At 40.1% G+C, this 10,428-nt stretch overlaps 1 protein-coding gene across 7 annotated transcripts in view; it reads left to right on the top strand.

The window, feature by feature from the left end:
* The first annotated feature begins 6,346 nt into the window (after positions 1-6,346).
* Positions 6,347-10,428, top strand: part of LOC148022094 (transducin family protein / WD-40 repeat family protein) — a 135,171-nt gene continuing 131,089 nt past the window's right edge. Inside the window, exons 1-5 of one of the 7 annotated variants that reach the window (XM_087697719.1) lie at positions 6,347-6,715; positions 6,889-7,007; positions 7,096-7,178; positions 7,488-8,230; positions 8,333-8,452. In XM_087697719.1, coding sequence (XP_087553845.1) covers positions 7,607-8,230; positions 8,333-8,452 — 744 coding nt within the window. In that variant the 5' untranslated portion in view covers positions 6,347-6,715; positions 6,889-7,007; positions 7,096-7,178; positions 7,488-7,606. Of the gene's footprint in view, positions 6,716-6,888; positions 7,008-7,091; positions 7,184-7,460; positions 8,231-8,332; positions 8,453-10,428 lie in introns of all 7 variants that reach the window. The other 6 variants (XM_087697722.1, XM_087697721.1, XM_087697720.1 and 3 more) reach the window with 6 other exon arrangements.

The raw sequence follows: 10,428 nt of genomic DNA, 5'->3' as shown, positions 1-10,428 counted from the left end.
CTCTAAGTAGGTCTACTATAATGTTGTATTTGACGGGCAAACTGCTTTGGCAGTTATAGATAAGATTCGCAATATCTATGATAAGTAGAGCCTTACCTCTCAAATGTATTGGTTGAAGCAACTCATGGACCTTCATATGAAAGAGGGAACCTCCATGTCCACCCACTTAAATAATTTTCATTCTATTTTCAACTATTTGACTTCCTAGGGAATTGAATTTAAGGACAATCTTCCTCCCTTTTTCTTACTCGTTACATTGCCCAAGTCGTGGGACACATTTCATACTACTATGTGTCAAAATATGCGTATTGGTGGGATAAAATTACAGGATGTAGAGGGTGCGCTCTTGAATGAAGAGGTTAATATAAAGAATGTTGATGCTTCCCATACCTTTCATGCTTTGACAACCAGAGGCAATAATAGTAGGAGCGGTAATGACCGGCATGGGAGAGACTCTCTGAAGCCTCGTTTCTTAGTCATATATACAGTCTCATAATAAGTCCCGTGGCCATAAGTCCTCATTGACTTGTCACTATTGTGGAAAGCAGGGTCATATTCGGCCACAATGCCATAAAATGCATAATGACAAGCACAAAGATAAGGGAAAGGATAATGTGTAGGAAAAGAATGATGATCGCAACATTGTCCCTAGCAAGTCCAGTGTCAAGATTGAAGACATGAATGTTGTGCAATTTGATTCTGATGATGATTATATATTGGCAACTTCTTCTCTTGATGTTTCAAGTTGAATGATATCTCCTTTACCTATGCTCAATGTTGACTGCTTAATTCATGGACTTCATTTCATGTCACCCCTCGTCAAGAGTGGTTCCATTCCTACCGTAGAATGATAGGATCTATCAAATTGGGTAATGACAATGTATAGACCATGTTTTGGCTTTGACTAAAAGCCTTCTTTCAGTAGGATAATTGGATGATGCAAGTTATATTGTCCCTTTTGGTGATTCCTCATGGAAGCTTATCCTTGGGAATCTTGTCCTAGAATAAGGTGCAAAGTCTGGTACTCTTTATCCCTTACTTGTATCTACGTCTATCGACCATGTTTTGGCAATGGCTGCAATACCACATGTATCGCTATGGGATCATCACCTTGGACACATGTCACTATAGGAAATGAAAATGCTTACCCACTTGCAGTATCTTTCATCCGCGCACATGGGTGAGCATTTGGCTCTTGTTCATTTTGATGTTTGTGGACCTATGCTATGCAAGTTGTCAGGCGGTGCAACGTATTTTGTTACTTTCATTGATGATTACTCGCATAAAGTCTGGGCATACCCTATAAATTAGAAATCGAAAGTTTTAGCTACCTTTCAGTGTTGGCTTGCTTTTTTTGAAAATCAGACTAGATATAGGTTGAAATGCCTATGTTTTAACAATGGGGGAGAGTACATCTCTAAAGCCTTTGAGTAGTTTTGTGATGAGAGGGGTTGAAATGCCTATGTTTTAACAATGGGGGAGAGTACATCTCTGAAGCCTTTGAGTAGTTTTGTGATGAGAGGGGTATTAAGTGTCAGTTGACCTCCCCTTACAACCCACCCTAGAACAATACAGGTGAGCACATGAATAGAACAATTTAGGAGCAAGTTTGTAGTATGATTAGCCAATCAGGATTACTACATCACTTTTGGGACAATTAATACTACCATACATTTGATTAATTGATTCCTATATAGTGCTCTTGACTATCAGGTTGAAGAGGAAGCATGGTCTGGAAAACCTCCATCATATACTCATTTGGATGTCTTTGGTTGTGAGGCTTTCTGCCATGGTCCCAAGGACAAGTCCAATAAGCTAGATCCTAAGTATGTGAAATGCATCTTTCTTGGTTATGGGGAGGCAGGTGAAATGGGCTATTGCCTATGGAATCCACAGGCTACTTGGAAGGTCATCCGTAGCCATGATGTTATTTTCCATGAGGAGAAAATGCATAAGCAGGCTGAGCATGTTGTTGAGGTACGTAAGGTAATCTTTCAAGAGGAGCCTCCTATTACTTTATAACTAGCTAGACAACTTGGAGCAGTTGATACATTAGTGGCCCAAGACCATGGAGTTAGGTAGGAAGTATGTGCTCCATAGCCTAGTCTACTAGAGATAGACGTCACCCTAATCAGCTTGCATCCTCTATGGATTTTGTTATTGTGATAGACATCGGTGAGCCTCTTACCTATGGTGAGGCCATGCGCAAAGATGATAGTCACTCTTGGGAGAGAACCATGCAGTCAGAGTATGCCTCACTGCAAAAAAATCATATATGGGATTTGCCTCCTTTGCCTAGTGGAAAACATCCTTTGCAATGCAAGTGGGTGTACATGTTGAAGAGTACCCCTGGATGCCCCAAGCCAGCCTATAAGGCCAGATTGGTTGCTAAAGGTTTTAAATAAGAGCATGGTGTGACTTCGATGAAGTTTTCTCTCCTCTCGTCAAGATGACTACCCTACACTTGGTTTTGGCTTTGGTTACATAGCTCGATCTAGACCTCTATCAGATGGACGTCAAGACAACTTTCTTACATGGGGACTTGTACGATGAGATTTATATGTAGTAGCCTAAGGGCTTTGAGGAAAATACAGGTAACACCTAGTGCACAAGTTAATAAAGAGCAGTTATGGCCTTAAGCAGGCACCTAGGAAATGGTAAAACAAGTTCAATGCTTTCATGCATTCCCAAGGATATACCTATAGTGATATGGATCTGTATTTATACACGAAGAAGGCTTGTGATGGCAGCCTTGTAATTCATGTGGATTCTATGAGTAAACATTCAATTCTCAAGTTAAAATTTAGCAATAACCAAAGTTTAAGAGTACCAAGAAGACTTGAATATTACACATATATGGATACATGATCATGAGTGTACATATGTGACATACACACATGCATGTAAACATGCACACACATGTATGACAATACAACATACCATAGATATAACCTATAGACATGGAATCATGAGTGTTATGACATGAGTTTTAAGGGTGGGAAATGAAGTAGAAGATGTTGGAAAGAATTGACCTTGAAGGGGTTACAAACCAAGGTTTCAAATACCCCTCTTGTTGTAGGAGATGTGGCTTTTGTCAATATGTTGTGAAATACCAATGTTATTATGTAGGATTATGTTGACACAAATATAGAAAGGATAACTTGTTTACCTAAAATGAATGATGCAAATGCAAATTCAGGTCTGGATACCATGACGTAAGAAGTTATTTCCTTTCATGAGAGGTATGTTATTCTAGATTCATTAGTTGGGTTCACATGATTGGGTGTATATAACTATTCTTGAGGCTATAATTGGTAGTGGTAGACAAGGATATAATGGAATGATCTATGGGCTACTTTGACAGTTTGTTCCATACAATGTATGCAAGGTTTGGGATCCTATAGAGGGCCCTCGACTCTTGGATGGTCATTTGGTGCATGTGGTGCCATGGAGGCTTGGAGAGTGTCTAAGGTGACCTTTGGCAAACTAATTCCCTTTGGGTGGAAGCACTAAAGTTTTTGCATCATTTGTAGTGCTTGTTTCCACCATCTCAAATAAATATTGGGCAAGTGTTCATGGATCCTTGATTGGTTTACCTTAATTGCAGAAGCTTACACTCACAAATTTGCACCTTGAAGCACAAGGGACGAAAAATTGATGATATGATCTTAAAAAGGGTGTTTTTTTAAAGGATATATTTAGAAGTGGGCAAGTGTATTTGGAGTTTGTGATAGGAGTTTCCTTGGGTCCACAATGTAGTATCACTCTTTCAATAAATCGCTCATGATCACAAGGTTTTTGGTGGTTTATGGTTTAGAGTCCCAATAGCAAGGCCTATGATCCAAGCATGTGTTTTAAAGTACAAGAGAATCATTTAATTGGTTACATGATTTTAAGGTGTTTTATAAACCTAGTTCTAGATTTCCTAGAGCATGACTGAAGCATTTGATAGATATTCAACTGTAAGATGCAGAGGAAAAATAGTTGGCAGATGCATCAATATGTTTGAAGTTGAATGAGGGAGAGAACATTGCTATGGTCATCTATATTTTATGCATGGGATTAGAAGATAAATGGCCTACATATAATACATGATAGCAAGATAGTACTAGAGAAAAAGGAACACCAAATGGCTTCGATTAGCTACACCTACCTTTTTTGGAAGTAACCCAAATCTTTATCATGCATATATGTCTTATTCCATTAACTCATGAGTTAATTGCATCTTTGTTTTGGATATACCCGTATGAGATGAAAGTGTGAAAGTTGTATGGTCCTCTAATAGATGAAGTAGTTTGTGGGTAGGGTTGCCCCTCCTAGCCAAACATATTAGTTTTAATTTAGATCTATAAAGAAATAAGAACTAGTAATCCATTCCTTGATCTTTTTCTTGATCGTACATTGCTTCTTGTAGGCTAGCTGCATTGAGAGAAATTGAAAGACATGTAGGGTGTTGCATAGAATATGCATTTGTGTGACATGCATAAAATGGACATGGATAAGTTAGGGGGACTATGTGAACAAAAACAATATATGTTTGTCCTAGACTAGTGGATGAGGCGTGCATAAGCAAAGTGGGCTTAAGCCATTAGGCATGGGTTTTGGCAAGCTATCTTAGTATGATTACCCTATGGGTGTGTATCCATTGTGTTGGTGTGGGTAGGCATAAACAAGGATATAATTGGGCGGAGCTTAAGCCATTAGGCATGGGTTGGGCAAGGTGCCTTAGTAAGATGTGCCTATGGGCATGTATCTAGTGTGCTATTATGGATATGCATGAGTAGGCTAAAATAGTATTGGATTCAACTACAGTAGGCTTCATTCTAAAGGGAGGATATAATTGGGTAGAGAACTTATCATTGCATGCACTATCTTATCTCATGCAGTTAGCAAAGCAATATGATTGCTTCAAGGAGCCATAACTATGGCTAATAAAGATAGTTTGGATTTAGTTTTGATGTATGCAACCTCATCTTATTGCATTGGAGCTTTCGTAACATTGAGAATTAGCCTTCAAGTTGTAGGTTTTTAACATTTTCATCACATTTTGGAGGGATTTTGTTATCACGGTCTATTTTATTTATGTAGCCTTCACTTGGGTAGCCATTTATACCACTTTCTCCATCATCATCATCATCATCATCATCATCATCATCATCATCATCATCATCAGTATAACAACCTACATTGCATTTGGAAAATATTGCATGTTCTTTGCATACTACCCACTCTTGATCAAGGCACAATCTTGGTACTAGTACTAGCATTGAGAATTGTCTCGAATAGCTCATGGTTTGCTAAGTAGTAAACACCTTTAGAGTTGATTTCTTTAGCCATGCTGCCTTTGAATCTTTATGGGAAGCCAAAAATGAGATCACTAAGTATTTTTCAAGTTCAAGATAGTACTACATGACAAGTCAAAGCTTGTAGATCCAAAGATTGTGGGTGAAACTTGGGATTCAATAGGGGCACAAATTACAAGAGTGTTGAGAGAAAGAGTTTCCCTCATTTGATGCATATGCACAAATGCTTTCAACAGCTTTTCCCAAGAAGAAAGTGTAGCTAGTGCAAACCTTAATGTCAGCTCAAAGACCTACCTTAGTGAGACATGAGCATTTCATCAAAGCTACCAACCTTTTTTGGCAAGCCATCTTGTAGAACCCAACCCATGGGTATTGAGACTATGCACCCATGATAAGAGGATATCCTGAAAGCCTCAATTTTTGAGAAAGGTGCAATTTAACGGCTTGATCCAATTTTCCCTTACACATAGAAAATATCGTTATTTTTTAATCAAAAATTACACAAGTTTAGGCCACTTGACTTCTCATGGGCCATTGTCCCACATAGATCATTATCTTCATTTGTAGCATCATATAATTGCATGTAGTGCTATGTTAAGAGTGCAAAAACACGAGTTATCATGCTATACTCATTCATCATTGGATTCTCACGTATTAGTTTGGAATCAAGGGATTCTAAGATAGTAATTGCAATGTTCATTCAAGAACGACTTAATAGTATGAAATCAATGGATTCTAACATAATAGTTTGCTTCATAAGGAGTGTTAAAAATGGAAGGTATCATGCTAGATGCATTCATCAATGGACTCTCGCATAATAGTTTGAAATCAATGGATTCTCACATTGTAGTTTGATAGTTTGAAATCAATGGATTTTCACATAGTAGTTGCTATATTCATTCATCAATGGATTCTGACATAGTAGTTTGAGATCAATGGACATAATAGTTTGGACCTGCAAAGGATCTATAACCATGAGGTGCCAATTTTACTAGCAAGTGGTATCTTTCTTGTGTACTTTGGTCAGCAAAGCACACGAAGGCTGAGCATTGAGAGAGAGAGAGAGAGAGAGACCGGCAAGGCCGGTTGCATTGCTACGAGATAACTTACAGCGCTCTCTCTCTCTCTCTCTCTCAAGTCACGATTCTAGTCACTCACTGTAAATTTTCATCTTCCCTTTTGCCCATCTCCCCTTCCCGTTCTGCAGGGTTCTGCACCATCACCTCGTTTCCTGAAAGCTAAGCTCTATCGAGGTTGAGACAGAAGGGGCAAAATTTAATCTATCCAAGTGAGCCTTGAGCCGCAGACCGTACCAATTCGAGCTATCTTCCTGTCGTTCCCACTGTTGCAGGCTCCACTCTGTCCATTATTCGACGTAATCTGCTAGGATTTCATCGTTTCCATTATTCGAGGTGCGCCATAACTATAAATCTGCCATCACTCCACTTGGAACTGAGCATCTTCTATCCGGCCAAGGCCTAATTCCATCGATTTGGTGCTTTACCACCTTGTAAAAGGATTTGGTAAAGGGTCTTCTCGATCAGAAGCTAACATCCCCTTTTTGCTGTTTCTGCATTCATCTCAGGGATGCGCCTGTACTCGCTCGTTCTGGTTCAATTCCAGCATCAGATTCTGCTGTGCTAGTAGTTCACGCTGGTTTGCGTTCCTGGCCTGTCTAATCCGGAATATACTTTGTGGTTTTAGGTGCGTTACACCTGTAACACAACTCGTTCACTTCAATTAACCAAGTAGGTCTCCAGATGATATTTAGCACACATTTCTAATTAGGCAGGCTGTAATCAAGCAAAGAGATGGATAATGCTTCAGATGATATTCGGCACGCATTGCCAATTAGGCGGTCTGTAATCAAGCAAGGTGATGTATGATACCGATCTGTAAATTTACCAAATTGTGTCGATTTTATTCTGCTTCACTTCAGTTAATCAGGTAGGTTAGTGGTTTAGTTATGCTGAATGATATTTAGCACACCTTGCCAATCAGACAGGCTGTGATCAAGCAAAGAGATGGATCATACTGATCTGTAAATTCACCAAATTATGTTGGTTTAATTCTGTCAAATAGTATGTTGAACGAATCACCCAATGAAGCTGGAAGTCTTCAGCCTAAATATTTGACAGTGCACATTTACATTTACAGGTGCATGAACTTTTCTTTTGCTTGCAGATTTATTGGGCTGTCAAGCAGTTCTGCTGCTGCCCTCCACCCTGTGATGGCGATTTCTAGCAGTTGCAGAGAAGAAGCTACTTAAAACAAAGTCTACACTTCTTAGTTTGTCTTCTATAATGGCGTCTCCTGGAAGAACAAATGATATCACCTCTAGCTTCTATCTGCGAGCTGTCCGCCTCGCTCGCAGAGTCCGCATGCAAGACATTCCAAGCTTGGGACCCCTTTTCAGAAGTGGAAACACAACTGCAGGCCAGGATCAGGGTTCACATAGTAGGACAAGAAGGGCATGGCAGCAACTGGATTCTGAGGGAAGTAGCGATGAGGAGCCTGACTCAAACAAGGATTCTGATTCAGAATGTGAAGCTGACATGTGTTTAGATGAAGAGCAGGGTAAAGGGAGGCGTCTCCAAACTCAATCAGCCCTGTCCAATAGAGAGACAGGGGTAGAGAGAGTCCATTTAGATCATGATATCACAGGTTTGACAAAAGCACGGGTTTCCCCAAGCGAAGAATATGTTAAACTTGGTCCTGTCAGAGATGGATATGTTTCAACTTTAACTATGCTGTCTGGGAGAGAGATGAACATATCAAAGCTTGGGCGGTGGTCTCGAGCTGAATGTTGCCATATGACAGCTAGATATCTACCTGTGGACAGTCCAAGAGTTATTGATCAGATGAGTAGTAGAGTCTATGTTGGAAAGTTTTCTGCAGATGGCTCTCTTTTTGTTGGTGGATTTCAGGTGCCCTATAAAAATCTTATATTCTCCCAAAAAGACATCACTTTACAATGCTTTATCAAAGAAGTATGCACATAGTTAATTTCCTTTGTGGTCAACTAATAGGAGCGTCATATCCGTATATATAATGTGGATCAAGGGTGGACTATTCGGAAGGACATTCTTGCACGACAGCTTCGATGGACAGTAACTGATACTGCTATGTCAAATGACCAACGATTTCTTGTAAGTTGCTTCTCTTGGAACATTCTTGGCAAACACTCAATTCGTATGTATGAATCTATGTATGCTTGTTGTAGAGAGAGAGAAAGAAAGAAAGAAAGAAGGCTGTATTAATGTCTACAAAAGGCCAATTCTCCATATGAGACAGAAATAGATACATTTGAAATTCAAGGAACTATCATGTTTCCCAAGTAGAATAAAGAACCTTAATGTAAGAGGAAACATCTAGCTAGTAAACATCAAATAACTAAAAATACTAGAAACAACAAGATATCTCTCATGGATCTATTTACATGGATAAAGTGAAGTGTCGAGGTAGGGCTGCTTGATGGCATGGCGGTATCATGTGTATCCTTTGGTGGTGTCTCGAGCAATGTGAACCAGCGGGCTGTGGCCGGTGCTCTGCACTCTCAATGGCTCTATTGAAGGTGATTCCCTATAGTGCAACCACATGTTGATTTGGTGTGTGCTTTGAAATGTCAGATGTAGTTGTAGCTTTGAAAAAGTCAGTAAGGGTGTGTTGCTGTGTATCGCCAAGTTGCCTCCCTTGGGACTATACAAGGTGGCCTCTATGTTAGCGTAGCTCCAAGAGGAAGAGTTCAAGGCAACATTGATCTACGAACTCCATCACCTCAGATAGTTGTTCAAATCCCTCTTGGAATTAGCAATGGAAGCACCCTCTGATCTCATAGTACACTGGGCTCAAGCTAGCAAAGCTGGTAGATCTGCTCCTTTGGCAAGGGAATCTACTCCATAGTGATCAATCTACATTCATAATTGGTGTCAGGATGTGCCGAGTGGCCAATGGCACACTATAAGGACAAGTGTGTGTCCATGTACCTCAGCCAGATCTCAGTGTGGAGCTGGCCAATGGCACACTAATAGGACAAGCGTGTGTCCATGTACGTCGGCCAGATCACAAAACCATCAAGGGATAAGTATAGAAGATGCTTTGTGGTAGAAAGCCATCTTTGTCTGTAGATCCTTGGTAGGTGTCAATCAAGTGTTGGTTGTTTGTAGTTGGATAATATCTATCTTAATGATCTTGTTCAGCTTATCTGACTGATCTCCTGGAAAGGGGAATCCAAGCTGTACTATGAGACGGAAGGTGATTTATACATAGCCCATGTAGTTGTGTTCATGTGTTTGTTTGAGCATACTGACACTCAATGTCACCCTGCAATGCTAGTTGTCTAGATGACTCTAGAGCAAGTCTAGAGTATCAGTGTCTCGAAAGGCTCCAAAGCTTGTGCATAAAAATCAATGCTTGGAAAAGGGCCCGAGTCCTACTAGGTGATGCTTCCATCTCACATAATGGTCTCATGTGGCATTGAGGTCTTACTCCCAATCATCGTGGAGATCATCATCAATAGGGGTATCTCCATCTACTCCCATTCAGATTTGTTGTGGATCTTCTCTTATGATAGCAGCTCGACCTCCTAATAGGAGCTCCATATAAGATTGCTAGCATAATCAATGTTTAAGAGCTAGAGCTTCCTCTAGGGTTGTGGAACTATATGTGTGTGCATTGGTTCTCCATGGTTGCTAATGCCGCATAGTCTTGGGTAAGTCTATCCTTAGCTGCTCTCTTCATAGTGAATCTTTCAATCTTGGCCACACAAAAGTAATCCCTAGATTGATATATCTTTGGACGTGCTCCATTGTCTCCTCGCCGTATCTAAACTGAGGCACTACTTGTCTGATCCACTAGGTGAAGGTGTTAAATGCCATTACCTTGGTCTTTCGAAGGTTCATTGTAGGGTCTCTATCTTGGCAAAAGGCATGTAATGCATCTAGGTGTCCTACAACGCCTCTTGGGTGTTTGAGATGAGCAAGATATTATTTGCATACAATAGTAGAGGTATTAATACTTTGCCTATCAATATAATTTGATATCTCATCAATATATGGCCCAAAAAGAGTGGGCATCCTTGTTTCACTCGAATAGTTCTGATGTTCAGACTGTTAGGAGAGCTTGG

This window comes from Lygodium microphyllum, chromosome 17 (assembly GCF_053477565.2).
Source record: "Lygodium microphyllum isolate KBCC chromosome 17, Lygodium_microphyllum_v1.1.10, whole genome shotgun sequence".
NCBI classification, from domain to species: Eukaryota; Viridiplantae; Streptophyta; class Polypodiopsida; order Schizaeales; family Lygodiaceae; genus Lygodium; species Lygodium microphyllum.
This window is presented reverse-complemented; position numbering and strand designations above follow the sequence as displayed.